Source organism: Populus trichocarpa, chromosome 3, assembly GCF_000002775.5.
Source record: "Populus trichocarpa isolate Nisqually-1 chromosome 3, P.trichocarpa_v4.1, whole genome shotgun sequence".
Lineage (NCBI taxonomy): Eukaryota > Viridiplantae > Streptophyta > Magnoliopsida > Malpighiales > Salicaceae > Populus > Populus trichocarpa.
In genome coordinates, this window is record NC_037287.2 from 12492146 (window position 1) to 12511807 (window position 19662).

Sequence of the window (19662 nt, forward strand, 5' to 3'; positions counted from 1 at the left end):
TTGAAGGAACCTTCCATGCAGTTTCCTTCTCTTGATCAACTCCCCGGCCCCTTTTTTTTACTTGCAAAATCAATATGACCGGAAGCTTTTATTAATTTTCAAAATACATATAAATAATCTAAAATTGCACGTTTTCCATTTTCTCTTCCACATATTTATGGACTCAAATAAACGACAACAACCACCACTGTCACCACTATATTGCAGGTGGTTCATGGTTGGATTGAGAAAAGGAGATAAGAATTGTTTGATGAAAAAAGATCGTCAGAGTACTGCCCTTTTTTCCCTTGGATTTTTCCTCTTCCCTGCTTGATACTTCTTCTATTTTTAAAATTTATTTTTGTTAACATCATCACAGCTAAATGATTTAAAAAAAATAAAAAAAAATTAATTCAAAGTTTTAAAAAAACAAGGGTGACTTGAGTCGTTATTTTTCGATGAAAATAATTTAAGTTTGAAGTTCTCTTGACAAAAATAGACAGAAAACATTTTTTCTCTCCTTGAAGGATACAGATGGTGCGAGTTAGGATCAATAAGCTAAAAGTTTAAATAAAAAAATTCTGACTTGAATTTAAAAATAACTTTCTGGTTCAAGTCTCTGACTATTTCAAACCGAACATGGGTATGGTTTTTCTTAGTCGAGAGCTTGAAAAACAACTCAATGAAATTTGTAAAAAGCCATGCCAAATGGACTCTTTCTTTCTAATTACTATGATCAAAATTTGAGACCCCGATGCTATACTGAATTTCAGTGCTGTAACTAATCTGGTCTTCACGTAAAGAGGACACATTACAGTTTAGAAGTCAGGGAGCACTTGAGCTCCCTCCGGAGTATCTTTCCAGCTGCAGACTTTGGGATTGATTGTGTAAAGATCACCTTCCTAACCTTCTTATAAGGTGCGACCTGACAAGAAAATATATTTAACCTTCAGTGTTGGCCATCAAGGACAGAGCCAAAATTCCAGCATGCACAGCTGCCGTTTCGATATCTCTCGTATGTTCATCTTTGTGAGCCATGATTATGAGAATCTGGGTAAATGTATGTGCATGAGTTCAAAGAAGTCCATTAGGTCAGAATAAACTACCTGCTCGGCCACATAGTTGATAATAGCTTCCTGTGTTAGCATGCTTCCCTGCCTCTTGACTACAAACGCTACTGGTATCTCTCCACATTCTTTATCGACGACACTGAAAAATCATGATGATGTGTTCATATTTATAGTTGATGAAATTCAGGCGAAGCAATCAGGGGACATGTAGAGACTGAGATAATGACTAATATGAGTACAATTAGTAGTAACATATGCTATAACAGTTCTCTTTGGATATCAACAATCTGAAGCTGTAACTATGTTTCAAGACTGTCCATGACTGATTTATATGGATGTTTAAATGCTAAACATGTCAGCCATTTCACCTAGAAATTTTTGGATAACACTAATCTCTACAACTGTTACTGCAGTAAACATTGCTGTGAGCTTTCAACTCATCATACTTACGGTATTACAGCAGCATCAAGTATCTCACAATGGGAAATCAATACAGCCTCTAAATCAGCAGGAGCAATCTGCAGAAGAGACAAAATTGTCACATACAAATCAACAAACTGCAATCATATCAAATTATGTCTATCAACATTTATTTAGTTCCAAACGTTAGGAAGTTGTATGATATGGAATGGTAATCTGTACCTGAAAGCCCTTGTACTTGATAATCTCTTTCAAGCGGTCAACTACATATAAGTACCCATCATGATCAGCATAAACAACATCCCCGGTATGTAGCCAACCATCTTTGTCAATGGTCAATGCAGTTGCCTCTCCACCGTTTAAATACTCTGAAAATTTGCAGGGATGTAACCAAATTTACTTAGAACATTTTCAGGAAAAATGCAAAGAGAAACGCCACGCTTTGTTTTGCAACAAAATGGGGAGGAGCGGCTAGGTGATCACAGCAAGAGGTTCCTTTTCTTTTCTCTTTTTCTCTTTTTTTTTTTTTTTTTTGGGGGGGGGGGGGGGCGCGGGCTGAGGTTGCTGAACTGATTAAGATGATTGCCAAGGCCGCAAATGAAAATTGACAGGTTTTTTTAATCATCAAAGGAGAACAGTGCATGAATAAACTGTTGTAGCATGGGCTACTTTTAATTGAAAGTCGATGGGGCACGGTTTTTGAAGAACTGTTTTCCTTTCTAAGCAAAAATAAAAGGCTAAGAACTTGGGTGCAAATAAAAGGCTAAGCCCACTGTGATAGATGACATCATCAAATATCCTAAGAAGAAAAACGATATAATGTCCATTGAGGAGTTAAACTTGAAATTTTCTAGCACTAGCAATGAAGACAGATACTTCTTGGGGTTTAACATGAAAATAATGAACCAAAATGAGCAACAGAAACCAAACTAGCAGAGTTCTGGTAATGAGAATAAAGAGTAGCGTTTAATTTGTTTTCCAGTCGTAGGACATAATTATATGCATTTCTGGCATCGCAAGAACTTGAAGCGATTAAAAAGGGTGTAAAATTTATCACCTTTCATAACTCCAGGTCCCCGAATCCAAAGCTCACCACTTCCCCCAGGAGGCAATAAAGCTCCAGTAATCCAATCCACCACTTTAGCTTCAATATTTGGAGCCAAAAGTCCGATGGAAGAATATTTTTGGAATTTTTCAGTGTTGAGGCCACGGGTTCCTACAGCCGTTGACTCAGTCAGGCCATATCCCTGTAAATAAACCAATTTCATAGCTCGAAAATTCTGAAAATCAAAGAAGCTAGCATGACTATAAAAACAAAGCCAGTCAAAATGCAACCCTTATTATAAATACTAATGCCTCAATTATTGAAGAACTCAACCAAAAAATTATAAAGAACTTAATTTCTAACCACGGAAAAAAACTCCAAAATTTCCAAGGGCAGCTCATATGCAAGCTAACAAAGCCGTCTGTTCCAGACAGAACAATTACTCAATTTGCAGCCTAGAAAAAGGAAAAACAGAAAAACTTACTTGGGGACTACAATGGAATAACTAAGTCAAGCTTCTAGTCTAAGGAGTCTTTCGAATTTGGATCCATATACCTGAATGAAATCAACATGCGGAAGAACCTCCACAAAATCCTGTATGGTTTTGCCAAACAAAGGAGCCGCTCCACATGAAACCAGCTTCAAACACTTCAAGCTATTTCCACAAACACCTTTTGCAGTCCTTGTCAACGCAGTCAGTATTGGCGGAACAACTGGAAAATGAGTTACTCCATACCTATCAATCACCTTCACCATCTCACTGACATCAAATTTCCTCATTACAACAATGCTAGACCCCAGTGACAGTAATCCCACAACAAAAAGCGACAGCCCATATATATGAAACATTGGCAAAACAGCTAAATACACATTATCCGTACTCGAATACTCGTACTGTGAAGCCTCAAATTTAACAAAAAGCTCAACCATGGATATAAAATTCCTATGTGTTAGAACAACCCCTTTACTAGCAGCAGTAGTACCTGAAGAATACATTATTGCTGCTGTATCTTGCTGCCTAATCACTGGCTTTACACCCACATCACCCTTACTATAAACTAGCATATAGAAAGCTTCAAAGTCATTACTTTTCTCATCAAAATTTACATTTTCTGGTACACCAATCACAGGAATCCCCAGTGGCTGAAATTTACAAACTTTTTCTAGTTCAACAAAAGCAATACATGCATTACAATCAACAATTCTCTGCTTGACTTCTAGTTCACTACTAAGTGGATTCATGGTACTGACAATGCCACCAAGATACAACACGCCGAGGAAAACAATGGGAAAGTGAATGGAATTCGGCAACAAAAGCAAAACAACATCACCTTGTTTAATGCCCATGTTACTAAGACCAGAGGCAACGGATTTCACCAATGGTAGAATCTTTGAGTAAGAGATTGAAAACCCAGAAGAGGAATCAATAAGAGCCGTAAGGCCATTGTGGTTATGGTGTGAAAAAATGAAAGAAACAACATCAAGAAATGGGTCTGCAGGTAAGGGTATAGGAGGGTGTTTGCTGCTATAAATTCCTGTTTCTGGTGAGTACCACTCTGGGAGTGTTGTTTTTGAGGCGGTGGCAGTGAGTTTCTCCATCCGGGGTTCTGTCGAGTGATAATTGAAATGGGTGTTAGTAATTTGCTGGCGCTATTTATAAGTACAGAGGTCAGGGAGATCAAACAAGGGACAAGACAGGTCACCAGAGTGTTAACACAAAAAAGGTGCTATGTTTTGGATAAACGGTCACTTGTCACCCAAAATATAATTAAATACGAAAAGTTTAGATTAAATAGCATAGTTTCATGATATCATAATTCTAGAAAAATCATATTTTTCAATCATGATATTTAAATAAAAACATTTAATGTTTTGGCTATTATAAGATTTTAGATTATTTTTATGTTTTAAGCTTCAAAAAAATTATAAAATAAGTGTTTTTATTAATTTGAAATTTTATTTATTTTATAATTTTAAAAAGTTAAAATATTTAAAATTTTATCAAAATTTGAATAGTTTCATCTATATAAGAACTATACCTAAAATTTTATTCCGCTTAAAAAAATTGCAAAAATATACAATAACCGTAATCAATAAATTTTAATTAAACTCAATATATGCTCATATTTCATAATTACAAGTGGGTCCGGGAATGCAAAAAAAAAAACATATATATATATATATATGCAAAAAAAAAATATAATAACTTAATAATACAATATTCAAGTAATCTTAATATATACAGATATAACTCATCTATTTATCTATGTTAATGTCGTCAATTAGATGATCTGAGCTCATTAGTAGCATGACTGGATCCAGCTCTTACTTCTGTCTAAGTGGCCTCATTTTTTGTCACAACATCATCAAGAATTAGCCTTTCTCTAAGGGTTTCAAGTCCAGTACGATAAAAATTTAACCACTTGGACTCTATGGTATGAACTTCGCTTTCTTCATCAATACTATGAAGATGAGATTTGATCTCTTGATCCTCCCGTAACAAGAAGTCAACCTAATATTAATAAAACATTAATGTTAAATTAAAAGATAAATATGTAAAACTCAATAGTTAACATATATTACTTATAAAAGACTTTATTACTTACATGATGTTGAATCCACTAGGCTTGTTACTCATATTGTATATATCCAAGTAGAGGAACTTGCTTGAGATCCGGAGTAATGATTCATCGTGTTATACTTGTGTACTAAATCATATACTTCTCATCAGTAATTATTGGATGAATCTCCGTAAATATCTCATTTATATGTGCATCTCACTGTGAAACCAGTCATAATCATCATTTTTACCCTTATGAGTAATGACATGCAAAGCATCACTTGTATTGATATCAACTGGAACGTGTTGTCTATAGTCGAACTGTCGCATTACCCTATCCGAACAATGTAACTCAACCATATCAAAACATATCAACGAGACCACTACTATCTATATATCCATCTCGTAGGTGCAAACAACTGAAGCAACAACCAATCTTTATTCCAAGTAAGTCGTCCAAATGATATGTAGATTATAAGTTAAATAAATATCAAACAACAATAATTTGATGCAGTTAATTATTTTATTTAGTGTATAGTTCAAAAAATACTTGAATAGTATATTGCATGTCGAGCTCGCTCCAATAAAATATTAGCATATATGCTGGATTATTTTCAAAAACTCGTCGAGCACACCTCTTAGCATAAAAAAATATGTCAGTTTCATTTTATTTTTCAAAGTTTCAAGAACACAATATAAATGTGTATAATTGCAAAAATAACATTGCAGTATATGCATCCTGGTGAGAGATGAAGTGTAACCCCTATTGTTTGAACTGTCATATCTTCTTGATATTTAAGGTCTTCCCGTATGGAGATATTCTCACGACCATAATTGTTATTAAATAAAAATATTTTGTTAATTTTGTTGTGCATGTAAACATCCAAATCTAAATAGTTATTTAGATTTTTTTGATTCATACGTGTAGAAGTAGCAAACATTCCCCGACCTGTTTGGCCCCTTTCATACATGTAAGACATAAATATCTATACAAGGATGCCAATATAGCAAATCTCTAGTTATATGTGTGGATAACATCGAAAATTTTCAGGAGCGTCAAATAAAGCAAAAAAACATATCTCCCTGTGAGGTCAGTGAGTAACACATTACCAAATAGATGAAGTATATATGATCTGATATACCTACAAACAAATTAAAATCTTTATAATAATCAACGCAATCATAACAAATAATCAATACATTTAAATCATAATTGATTTTGTACCTCATCAATAACTCATCGTCACCATCATATGATGGTGTCGAAAATGTCTCATCAATCCACTTAAAACGTGTGTTACCCCTTTCAATTCAAAAAGAGGGGGTGCTAATCTAAATAATCACTCGTATAACATAATCTTATTACGAACACCAGTTGATGTGATTGTCCATTCATCAATACATAATTCAAGCAAAATTGTCACGTCCTTTAATGTCGGTGTCATCTTTTCATGCCTAAAATGGAACGTGTGTCTCACGTCTTCATCGCTCAATCAATACATAGATCAAGTCGTGATCAAGCTTAATATGATCAAGACAACTAACATACAAAAAATCAGCTTGAAACACATATAGCTGGACTCGCTCATGTAGTCATATCCGCCTATGTGTACGATAGTAAATGGTGGTCTCTTCCTGCATAACAACTTAAATTATAATTGCACCAAAATATAACATTTAATGGTAATTAAATTAAATATAAATTGTAAATATATTAAAATTAAATATACTTGCAATGCCAATGAATACTTAATCAATGTCAATCTTACAACCGTAGGATAGAAGTGTTTATAGGTTTGAGACTCATGCTGCCCATATCCATGCTCTACATGAATATTAAAGGAAAATAATCTTTGCCAATCTGAAGTATTTTAGCTTCGAGAATAAATTAGTTACTTTAAGTATTAATTTTCATGAATTTAGTTTGCAATCATGAAAGCCTTCACTTTCGTGGAGATTCATATGACAAAGACAGTTTTAGATGGTCAGTCAATGATGGTTTGTTTATCTATAATGACGTGAAAATGATTGTGTGTGTTGATAGATGAGAAGGTGATCTGCATGAAAGATATAGTGGGAAATTAAACAAAAGTGTGGATTCTTTTGGCTACAACCAGAAGAAATTAAAAAAAAAAATGTTGGGATTGAAGGGATATCGAATTAATCAGATTAATGCCGAAAACAAATGTTCAAGAACTGGAAAATTTTGAACCCCCAAAATACGAATTTGAAGTTAAAAGCATGTTCTCAGTTCCAAGCAATAACGTATTGTTTGTTTTTTTTTTTAGGTGAAAATCACGTTTTTTAAAAATTATAATTTTATTATTTTAAATCATTATTTTATATATTTTTAGATCATATATTAATATTAAAAATAAATTTTTAAAATAAAAAAATATTATTTTAATGTATTTTTATAATAAAAAAACACTTTAAAAAACAATTACTTCATAGAGATAAAACACTACCTAAATCTCTAGCATAATTTGGGGCTGACATCCGGACTTATTATCTTCCCTTTAAAAAGATGCCATCAATTAAGCTACAAATGCTCTAGCAACACTGAATTATCATGTAACTGAAGTGTTTAGACAAGTGAAACTTGCTGAGCACGGAAAAGAGGGAATATCGTATTCTAGGTATCGGAAGAACTACTGACTATTTGCAAGCACGCATGTGCATGATAGTTTGGGATGCTGGAACCAAACGTTGGCCCCCAAGTCTCACTCGACCTTCAGTGCCTTCTCATTTTGGCCATTGCCTCGCATAACATTTCACAACAGAACAATCACACATGCTACAACAGACAGCTTTGCAGAAGGATAACCCTAATAAATGAATACATAAACAAATAAGAAACAGCTTTAGCTTTATATGCCTTCCCTACACAATTATTATAACTGCCATTTCTCAAGAGTTAAACATATAGCATTGTGGAATTTCCAGTCATATTTCAGGAAAACACCATAAGCTATTAGTGATTACATTGACAAACCAATAATTACAATGGGAACAAAGCTATACATTCTAAATGAAACCGTGGAAATTAGAAATTTGGAGAAAAATAAAAACAAAAAAGGGTTAGCAGTTGAACTTGTAGATTAGTACCTCCATAATATCAAGGCTCGTTTTCATAATGATAGGCATAATGGGGTGGAGAGGGAGGATGGTAGATATCATTTTCGTAATGATAGGCATAATGGGATGGAGAGGAAGGCTCATAGACATGCTGAGGTGGAGAAGAAGGATGATACATGTAATGCGGTGGGGAAAAAGGATGGTTGACTTGATGTGGTGGAGAGGGGGGGTTGATTTCGGTGGTTGGATCACTTGCAGTATGCGATTTGTTTCTTTCAACCTTAACCTCAACCTCAACTAACTCTTCTTCCTCAAATGAGTGGAAAATTGGGTGCAAATATGCATCAGCCAAGTATGCTTTCAAGTTTATATCAGATTCTGTAGTTCGATCTAATATGTCTTTCTCCATGGCTTCCTGAAGTAGTGCCAAGAAGAAACAGTTGGATCAGTATTTGAAAACAAACATATTCCATGCCTCTTTTCAAATGACAAATTTAAATCTGAAATAAAAAAAATGATTTCATTTAATTTAATGAAACTTTCAAAAATCTCTTCTCTTGCAAAGTACAAAACTTACCTCAAGAGGGTACCTCCTAAATGCAGGTTCGAAGCGACTCTTACAGAACTTGTGGAAAGATAATGTCAATATGGGCAAGATAACTAACAAAGGAGTGGAATTGGCTGCTTTTTTTGTACTAAGCAAGCCCAAAAGTAAAAGTTGAGATATCAATAAACTTGCAATTATACGGCTGTGAACATGTGGCCAAAATGCAGCAGCACTCTCGTATTGTTGATTGTAGACATTGATTATCTGCAACATTAAGTAGAAATACAAACCAGCAGTAAAACTAATGTTTAGAAAACATTGAAAGGGTATCTTAGGAGTACAACAGCAATAATATCAAACACCAAAGAGTCAAAGTTTGAAGTAAATCTAAAAAAGTTGTTGTGTGGACTCCATAAATCGACAGATACTGACTATTTAAACTTGTAGGGGAAAGAATTACCAGGGAAAGAATTACCAAGCAAATAGAGAAACATTCCACGCCACTTAAACCACAATGGGAACAAGTTGAGACACCTTAATTAACCTAGTTGTTTATTTCTAAGACTCAAATCCAACCATAGGATTTTAGATAATACCAAAATCGCTGGCTTTCTAGAACATCATATTTACAATCGCAAGCATCAAATGGTTATGGGTTCCAAACCTTGGCCAATCTAAAATCCCAAAGCAAATGTGTTCGGGTCAATTCAAAGATAATGCTTAATCTACTTTCAGATGCCAGCAAGTAACGTAATGCTAATAAACATAGTATAAAGGTAAAATAAATAAATAAATAAGTAATCAAGCATCCTGAATATACTGACCTGATGACGGTAAACCAAGTATGCGAAAGCAAAGAATACTAGAATAAAGGGAAGCAGTATTGGAGTAACCACAGCATATACGATTCCCAAAAGAAAGTATAGTTGGAGGCTTGGGAGAGTCTCTGGGAAATCTACACTACCAGGATTCATGGCCTTTTCTCTGTCTCTTTCAGTCTTTACCAAAAACATGTTCTTAAGATGAAATATGATCAATGGCTTCAATCTGAGAATCTCTCCAGCAATACCAGCCCATCCATCAACCATTATATATGTAATGAAAAAGGTAGCCTTCATTGGTATGGAAACCCCAATAGTTCTAGGAATCCTGCAGTACATTAATTTCTTATAAAACCATGAATGGAACAGACAGAGATAAAGATTGGAGAGCAATGAGTAAAAACTTTGAAATATATGCTTGCTTTGCATGATACAATTTAAGAATATGATAATATTACATTAGGAGACATAAAACCATATGCCTGTTATCTCTTATGTTGCATAACAGAACTAGTTGTGATACAATTACGTTGATATATTATGTTCCACATTTTTGCTTAGCATAATTGGTACTTGTCAATGTTTAAGGTAGAAGGTTAAACCTACAACTCAATTTCAATATATGCACTTACCCCATCACAGTCAGCATTTCCAAATATAAAATTTTATCAATTAAATTCAGTTGGGTTTTTATTAAGATTATGCATATGCTGATCACATAGGTGATTTTTGGAGAAGTATCAACCAAACTTAAATCAAAAAATTACTAGCTCATCCAAAGTATCCACAACCTATAACAAATTGTTCAAATATAGAAACTACAAAAGCTAAAATCATAGAGGTATAGAATTTACTGGGTTGGTGATTGGTGAAGGAAAGCATCCAGCTGCTCGAATGCCGTTCCAGCTATTATGCTCCCCAAGAATACATTCACTAACATAAAGTAATAATACTTTGCTGCTGCTCTTCGCTCCAAAGTTGAATGTGCAATATATCCCTCGATTTTTGACATTATCATCAAAACCGCTGGTAGTATATACAAAAAGATTTTAAGTGCAAGACCAGGAAGGAAACCCTGTAGGAATGACTTGATGAATTTCCTGTGCAAAATTAGATTTTTAGTGAGGTCAAGATACTACCTTATTTGTACTCCAAATCTTGAAAGGCATATAAATGGATGCATAATTAAAATGTCATTTAATTTCATGTATATAGAAATGAGTAGTAAACATAACAAAATATATTAATGATCCCCAAATCCTCTATAACACAGTAGAGATGTAAAGACCCAAATCATCAAGTTAAATTGTCGACAGTATGTTCAAATACTAACGAGGCATGGATAATTCAAAGAAAAGTGCACAGATAATGAAATAATGATAAGAACAATAAGCAAAGACTAAATATAAATTCTTTAAATATGTTAAAAGAGATTCGACAATGTTAAAAATAAGAGAAAGTTACATCTGCAAAGCTTCAATGCAATCTAACATGAAACAAGACAACTCACAAAATGAAGAAACAATTACACCACTTACAGTTCTATGACCGGCCTAAGGAAAGGAGCAACTTTCTCAAGACCCTCTAAATTTGCAAGGGATTGCACAAAAGCTATAGGTATCATGTAGAAAAACACCAAAGCAAACACTGACAAAGATATTATAAGCTTTCGAACAGTCAGTGACACGAATGGTATAGCCAAATTACGCCAATAGATATCGCGAGGTTCTGGAGCCCAATTTGTCAGCCATAATGTTGGGTTCTTGCTTTGTTGTGTTTGTGCACAAACAGCTGCCCCCCAGCGTGAATTAAAAGAAACAAAAGAAACTGGCAAGATAGATTTTGAGTCTTTAAGAATTTTTTGGCGCTCCGATGCCATCTGAAACATATGGGCATCAAATACATGCATTAAGCAATTTTTATCAACAATTTTGAGTGGTAAAACACTAGATGTAGAACAAGTTAAAAACTATGACAGTATAGGACAGCTAAGTTTAACAGAATAAAATAATGAAAGGTTGAAGACAAATAAAACTCTTGGCTTACATTCTTCTCCAATAGCTTTATTTGTTGCTTGTAGTATTCAATAGAATCAACTCTTTCACCCCAGATTCCTAGAAATCCTTTCTGAAAAATAAACAAGTCAAATCATCAACGTTGTGCTTTTTTAATTGAACAACAGACTTTTGATTAGGCAAGTTTAATTCAAAAGGTGTATGGCTTCCATTGTTTGCAGCATTCCATGACTTTTTGTATCTAACTATCTCCGATTTGATCAATGGACTTGATGTTTATAGATCTCGCAAGTTGATTTTCAAGGCAATTGGAATGTCTCATATTGTTAAATTTTGACCACAGACAGAGCTATAATTCATTTCACAAGCTACAAAGACAAAAGGTTTGTTAAAATAGATGGAAATGTAATTAACGTGTGTCATCTATATGAATGGAGAAATAAATTTTACAATCACTTGGAAACTTGGATTATAAACAAGGTAGTTTGGTGATGAAAGACTTGTTGGTTCTCCCAATGATCCCGACAAACACATGCATACACATGCAATGATGCATGCTCAAGCGCGCACATAGGAGAAAGTTATGATTACAGGTCTAAATACACAAACTTCACCTTTCGAGTGGGCCTTTTGTCTGGATGTCTTTCAAACTTAAGCTGGTTATAATCGAGCCAATTTCGCAATCTATCTCTTTTTCTCACAAGTTTTGCAAATTTGCTTGCATTATAGACTGCCTGCAAAGAAATTCCAATTCTCTTTGATAAATTATAAGGCCAACAAAAGTTTAAGCACATAAATCATGCATGTACCATCTTTCCATAAAATCCATTCAAAGACTATTTTCATATAAATCAAATTACTCTTATAAAAAAAAGTAGGAAAATTAGTTAAGAGAGCTTGAAATCATGCATATATCTTCCAAACATAAAATCCATACAAAGACCATTTTCATTTTAACCAAATTAAAATTATGAAAAAAAGAATGGATAAATTAGTTAAGATTAATCTCAATAAAACTATGTTACCTGCTGACAAAGATAAGTATTCGGATGGTTTTTTTTAAAGAATTGTTCCACTATGTCTAACACTGACCGACCAGAAACATGCGGAACATTCCTGACCACTACCTGCAAAAGATAATGAGTTCATGAGAAAAACAACATCATTACCCTACTAAATATATTAAGCTCTGTAAACTTTCTCAAATTTTACAAGATTATCACATCTTTTTTTGTCCTCTTATTTACTTATGAGATGCATCTTCTCCTTTTCTTTCTTGAGCATGTCTATTCATATGTCAAATATACCATAAAAAAATAACAAACAGTAAGCTCACTAAAAGAAGAATCTAAGCGTGAAGTTGGACCATGTATAATTTATTTGAGGATTGGAACGAAATGATGATGTGGTTGTTTACTTTTGATTGATATCATGCAGAAAGTTCTCGCTCAAACAATAAAGAAAAATTTGAGTCAAACTCACAGTGAACTGTTCAGCATGCCTTCTTTGTGAAGCCAGGAAACGCAATCTCATTGATGCGACATGATCATATTCCTTGTAGAGCATGAAGCAAGTCCATGTAGTGAATGCATATTGCAACGCTATGTGGATAAAAAATCTGAAATTGATAGCAAATGGTCTTCAGAATATGCTAAACTGTACATTTTCAAAGTCGTAATAAAGCAAGAGATAATTAGAAGCCATCATTAGACTATATAGCAACAAGTTTGCTAAAAAGTAAGTGCAAAGTATGTGCATTTGGCTCTACCTAAAAGAAACATAAACTTACCTTATGGAACGAGGACGGACATTTGATATTGAAAGCTTGTCAATGTCACTCATAACCAATTCTTTCCTTAAAAAGAATAGTGTTCCACTGGATACATTCACTGGAATGAGAATTATGAGCGCAAGGATTGTAATTGGAACAAAAATCTTTAAGCTGCCAAATGAATCGGAAAATATCAGTTGTTAAACATCCGCCATCATTGAAACTTGGACTCTCAAAGCCTTAGCTGATGTTATGAAGAAAATACAGCAAAATGAAACTTGACCGTGGTTCTTCCGAACCCATTTCAAAAAAAAAAAAACAAGGAAACGAAAAGAAAAGAAAAGAAATTGAAGAGCATCAGTCAGTGTCAATGATATGCTAAATAAACTTATAAAGAAAGGCATGCATCTCTTCACTCAATCCACGGTAAATGAACAGCAAGATGAACATATACCAAGATTACCATATGCACTGCATAGACATCCAATAAAGCTCCAAGAAACCAAATTCGCAGATTGCCACCAATTCATTTGAACAACTTACATTGTCACTCATAAACTTTCAAAACTTTCAATTTCCTCTACCTACTAGTTTTCATAGTCAGACAAATTGAGAGCATTCTACAAATTGACCAAAACAAAGCCATGGCAGACAGACAAGGCTCGTGAAAGAAGCTAAAGAAAATTGAGAGTTTTTAATGAAAAAAGTACCCGAGAGTGTAAATCCTCAAAAAAACAGCAGAGTCAAGACCAGCATGGTTGATAATCTCTGCTTCGCTCATCTTCAAGGCTTGAGGCATCCAGTTCAAGAAAGTCAGGTAAGTCTTGATATTGAGGTTGACCAATTTGCCCACAAAGTTACCAGCCCTTCTTGGGCTGCTCCTTCCTCCGCTAATGTACCACTTTGGAAAGTAAACTCTGTCATTGATGGGTTGGATTCTCAGTAGAGCAAAAGCCAGCAAGAATGCAAAAGCACCAAGAATGTTTATGAAAGCTGAGACTCCTATGTCCTGAAGAGTTGCCATGGTAGAGAATAACAGAGACAGAAAGGAGATGGAGGGGAAGAAACAGAGGGCGAGTGTTGGTGAAGGAAGGAAAGAGAGGAGTAGAAGAAACAGGAAGAAAGAATATGACTTTACCTTTACTGTTGTAGTTAGCTTTTCTAGTTTCTAATTATAATAAGTTAGAAAAGTTGAGAAAGTATTGTTTTTTATTATTATTCTTGTTGTTTTTTGGAAAGGAAAGTGGAAGGTAGTGGAAACCTTATCCTGATGTGTTTTTTTTTGGGCTGGAAGGGAAAGCGGAGACGCCAACATTGCCGAGGCAACATGGGATCCCTGTACATGTGCTTGTTGGGATGCTTGAGAATAATGGTAAAGGCTGTTATTGTTCTCTTTCTGCTTTCTTTCCTCTCTATCCTACAAGTTTTTTCAATGCTTAGGCCAACTTTTTATTGCTTCTGTATGTGTTTTTTTTTAAGGCTAGATGGGCACTGGTAGAAGAGCGCGCGTGCATGTGAGGATTGATGGAGGAGGAGGAGCTTTACAGGGATGAAGAATTGGGGGGTTGTGCACGTGTCGTTTTGTGATTCATGATTTGCGTCCTTTTCGTTAGTCTTTGTTTCCTTGTGAAAGTCCCTTCAGTAGCCGAGTCTTTAAGGGTTACTTTCTTTCTGGTCATCAACGAGGCATGACTCGGAACTATCCTATGGATCTTTTCTTGCATTTCCATCATTTCCATAGACGTCATAGTGATCGATAGTTTTTCTGCTTTTTTTATATATATTTTAAAAAGTATTTTTAATTTTAAAAAAATATAAAATTAATACTTTTTTTAATACTTTTAAATAATTTTAATATACTTATATAAAAAAACTAAAAATAATTTATTATAATATATTTTCAAGTCAGAATTTATTTTAAAAATTACAATCCAATACAATCTTAAACACACACACAATCATGACAAGAAATCCCTAAATCAGTGGCCAAATATGGGCAATGTTTATTTTTTATTTTATTGTTTAAATCATAGCTTGTTTTGTTTTTCTTGACAACATAAGAGTCGAATTTTTTTAAATTAGCACTAATTAAAAAAATTATTGATAAAATCACATAGTTTAAAAAAATTAGTAAAGTACCACAGTTTGGTACATGTTAATTAGGCGATTTAAATCAACATGTGGAAAATGCGACATTTCAAAAGAATTATTAAATGCATAAATTACAATGAAAAGAAAAAAAAAAGACCTTATAAGCTTATCAAAGCTACAATTATGATACCAATAATACCATAAAAAAATCTCAATAAAATAAATCCAACTATACAAAAAAAAAATCATCAATGATGATTAGAGTAGATCGCACTCATAAGCAATTACATCAAGAGGAGAGAAAGGGGAGTTAAAAAATATATCAAAAGTATATTAACACTTCAATTTTATCTTAAAAAATTTTAAAATAATTTTTATTTGTGTTAATTATTGAAATTTTAGAAAATCAAATTTTATTTCTTTAGACTTTTTTTTTCTCATCTTAAATGAACACATTTCTTGTTGTTAGAATTATGGTGAAAATTGTTTTTTAAAGTGATTGTTGCTCAGAATTTATTAAAATAATATTTTTTTAAAAAAAATTATTTTTAATATCACCATATCAAAACAATTTAAAAACACTCGAAAAATATAATTTGAAGAAAAAAATTCAAAATTCTTCAAAAACATCATTCAACTGCAAAAACAAACACAACCTTAAAATAACAAAATATATCATAAAGAAACATCATTAATAAAATTATCATAAAAAAGGACCTAATTGGTGTAATTTCTATAGTAAAGGAACTGTAGGTATATTTAACCTATTATAAGATTAATGAAGGTTTATTTGGTATTGCGGTCCAACTATATTTTTTATTAAAAAAAAATTTAAAGCTTAAAGTTATTTTTTATATATTTTTTTTAATTATTTTAATGTATTGATATTAAAAATAAATTTTAAAAAATAAAAAATATATTATTTTAATATATTTGAAAACAAAAATTATTTTTAAAAAAATCTACAGCCGAAGGCAGTCAGCCACCCCCACCGCATTGTCCAGGGCAAGGACAGTCCTAACTCGATACAGGCAAACATGTCTCCACGAGCAAGGCTTCCAGTTAAACCATTCTCCAAACACCCAGCCTCTAACTACAATCCCCAAACCAAAACCCCACCAAAGAGCAGTGATTAAAACCTCTGACGGTTTTACCTTCTAATCTATTCAAAGCCCGTCATTTTCCTTCTCGAAATGCAGAGATTATGCACCAAGCTCCGATCTTTAGCCTCTGTTTCCTCCTCACATCGCCTCCTCCACCCGCCTCCACAATCTTATCACCGACATCTCCATTTCGCCGCTGCTTCCCGTAAATGGAATCTTAATGGGTCCCTTTTGAACACATCTTCTTCTTTACCAATTCAGCTTCCTTCGGTGGCAGCTCTGTCCTCTTCGCGTCTGTCTCAACTCCCCCACTCGGTAAGGCTTTTGGGCTTCTTTTGTTTTGTTTTTTGCATGGTTATTCGCTTGTTGATTCTTTTTTGTATGCATGAATACTGAGGAAGTGCCGCAAAGAAATGTGTATCTTTAATCCTGATTTAGTTACCTGTAGTTCAATCTTTGCATTAACTGTTGTTTCAGGTCTTACTAAATGTACCTCATTCTATATGTGATTCAATAATTTTGCAGCAAATGCCAATCATTTTCTTTAATCTTGAGAATTTGCAAAATAATTGACATAAAACTATTGCTTTTAGAATTATAGTCTAAAATGATAAAGTCGTTATTGGCAAGGAGTTGAGTTCTGAAGAAGAATTAGAAGAACCCATGTCAAATTTGTTCCAACACTTGACTAGCCATGCTGTGCATCCTAGCCTATTAGCTAATACATTGGAAATGCTAGTTTTTCATTTACCTTCTCAGCAACCGCTTATAAAATGGATAGAGAAGTTGAAATTTTTTGATACGTAAGCGTAATTATATTATCTTGAGTTCGGCTTTCTATTTTATATAGGAGTGTATGTAGAGTTCTGATCCCGTCCTTTTCCATCCTAACAATCAACACGAGTCCAGGAATTTTCCATTTGATGTTAAATCCAAATCACTTTGAATTTCTTTTTAATGCAATTGTAGATTTCTTTGTGGTGTTCCAGTTGGTGCAAGTGCGTCATGTTTCATCAAGGGAGCGGAAAAAGAGGAGGAAGCCAATGACTCCACGCACCTCCAAAGTAAAAAAGATTAAAATGAAGGCTTACTCGTGAGTTTAAGCTGTTTTATTCGGTTTCTTTTCTTTCTATGAAAGTGCTATTTAAATTTCTGTGAATAACTGGTTTTATTTTGTCCTGATCAGGTCCTATAAGGAAAGATTCAGGACAATGAATGATGGGACTATTCGTCGCTGGAGGGAGGGCAAGAATCACAATGCGCACTCGAAGGTATGTCTTTCAGTAATTTCATGCTGTCATTTTCCTTTCCTTTTCATGTTATTGAAACTAGATGGTCTTTAGCTACATGTTTTCCATAAGTTGATAACTATATAGCTGGTTTCTTGATTATATAAAGTGCATGCTAATTCTACTTAGCATTTCGCAAGTCATGCTTGTTACAAAGTTGTAGTGATGCTTGACTACAATCCGCTTATGAATCAAGTTTACACTGGACGTGTTATTTAGCTTTCTAAGTTTAGAGATAAGGAGGAGCCTCCTTTAGTACTCAAAATACATTTTCAGGTGGCCCAGTTTCATTTATATGTGATGTTCATCTGTAAGTTTGCAATGTTGCTCTGGTTTCTCTATCTTGCCATCATAAAGAATGCTAGTTCATCACATGTTTTTAATAGAACATCTTTTTTGTGTCATTTTCCAATCCTAGGCTGTTTGCATATATGATCTCTTTTGGTCCTGATGTGCTCAGCTCTATTTCCTTTTCGCTTGCATTTTGATGTTGAAGAGTTTTATTGATGGCGGGCACAAATGTCTTATTAACTTCTGTTTACTGTATCCAATTTAAGGAATGATAGTACCCTTGTGTTGCATTTATGTTTGAGTTGTTTTGCCTAGTACTCTTGTGTTAACCCAATTTAAGGAATGATACTCAATGAAAGGTGGCATTTTGAGGATTCTTTTCTCAATGGAGAAGTGGGGTTGATGAGCATTCATTTTGGTTTGAACTTCACTCAATCAGAAATAAGATGATTACATCTTCAACTGTTTACTTATTTCTAGGTGCCCCCACCACCCACTGCTCTCCTCCCAAGTTCCAAAAGTTGTAGTTACCAGCAGAAAATCCTCTTGTTCAGATCTTACTGTTTGTTTTTCTTTTATTAGGGGGGTGTGATTTGGCATTAGCTGATTTCATTTGTGATTGACAGAAATTTTATGTTTAATGCAGTCAAAGAAATCAAAACGTCGACTGAGACAACCATCTACTGTACCTGCAGCCTATGCCAAAGTTATGAAGAAGCTTAATTTCTGTGGTTAACTTAAAACTTCAGATGCTGCCAGTTACTTCGACAGAAGATGAAAATGTCCATGGCCTAGAGCAACAGTTTTTGTAGCAACAGTTGGAACTTGTTTTGAGCATTTGGCTAACAAACAAGGATACTGCTACAATATTTCCAATTTGAATTGCTAGTCGAACAGTATCAGCCAATAATAGCTCGATATTTTATTTTTTTGGTTTCATCCAAACTAATGTCCAGGTAGTGCATATGCTAGTTATTTGGTCCATTGTTTTATTTCAACGATTTGTCAGTTTACGTAGCATGGAAGGAAATTGCTGCTTGCCATGGCTAGTTTTTAGTTTTGAAGGGTCGTGAAACATTAAAAAAAAATCTAGAACATCTTGTTTTCTTGTATTCTGGAGAGTGATTTAGTTGCCCTTATGGAAGACAGTATCACTTGTGGATTAATAAATTTAAACAGTGTTCTGAATAACTTGAATATTCCGCTTACGGATGCATTAGTTTTCTTTGAATTATTTTTTAAAAAAACGTGAACGAGATAAAACCCCCTTGTGTAAATGAGATACCAGTTACTACTAGTTTCTCTGTTTTTTCGTTTTTTCAAGTCCCTTGGTTCTGTGAACGCTGGTTGAAAGGCATGAGAACCAGATCCGTTAATATTCTGGAATGAGAGAAATTGAAGGAAGATGAACCATTTATCATACACACATGGTGCTGTGTCTAATGAGCATTTCTGCAGCCATGCTCCACTTCCTCCTGGACTGTGTCTGGGCTCCTTCGTTCCTGGGATCAAAGCCCATGGTTGTCATGTTTCTGATTTTGACCTTTAAATGAAATTCTTTGAAAAAGAAGAAAGAAATTGC

The 19662-nt window shown here is 34.0% G+C and overlaps 3 protein-coding genes across 3 annotated transcripts; 1 reads left to right on the forward strand and 2 right to left on the reverse strand.

Annotated features, from left to right (window-relative positions):
* Window positions 1–544: 544 nt before the first annotated feature.
* On the reverse strand, window positions 545–4241 carry LOC7491889 (4-coumarate--CoA ligase-like 6). Its single transcript, XM_024597244.2, has 6 exons — window positions 3070–4241; window positions 2527–2716; window positions 1692–1837; window positions 1500–1567; window positions 1086–1188; window positions 545–904 (listed from the first exon to the last, which is right to left on the reverse strand). Exons 1-6 carry the CDS (start codon window positions 4111–4113, stop codon window positions 791–793), a joined length of 1665 nt encoding a protein of 554 aa, XP_024453012.1. The 5' UTR covers window positions 4114–4241; the 3' UTR covers window positions 545–790.
* Window positions 4242–7926: 3685 nt separating this feature from the next.
* LOC7491890 (CSC1-like protein At1g32090) lies at window positions 7927–14748 on the reverse strand. Its single transcript, XM_052451641.1, has 11 exons — window positions 14017–14748; window positions 13325–13477; window positions 13018–13153; window positions 12561–12662; window positions 12150–12269; window positions 11567–11647; window positions 11059–11399; window positions 10375–10620; window positions 9524–9848; window positions 8730–8963; window positions 7927–8567 (listed from the first exon to the last, which is right to left on the reverse strand). The coding sequence occupies exons 1-11, from the start codon at window positions 14328–14330 to the stop codon at window positions 8193–8195; spliced, it is 2427 nt and encodes an 808-aa protein (XP_052307601.1). The 5' UTR covers window positions 14331–14748; the 3' UTR covers window positions 7927–8192.
* A 1721-nt stretch (window positions 14749–16469) lies between these two features.
* On the forward strand, window positions 16470–19192 carry LOC7491891 (uncharacterized). Its single transcript, XM_002303420.4, has 4 exons — window positions 16470–16815; window positions 17490–17593; window positions 17687–17771; window positions 18727–19192. Exons 1-4 carry the CDS (start codon window positions 16591–16593, stop codon window positions 18814–18816), a joined length of 504 nt encoding a protein of 167 aa, XP_002303456.2. The 5' UTR covers window positions 16470–16590; the 3' UTR covers window positions 18817–19192.
* Window positions 19193–19662: the final 470 nt, after the last annotated feature.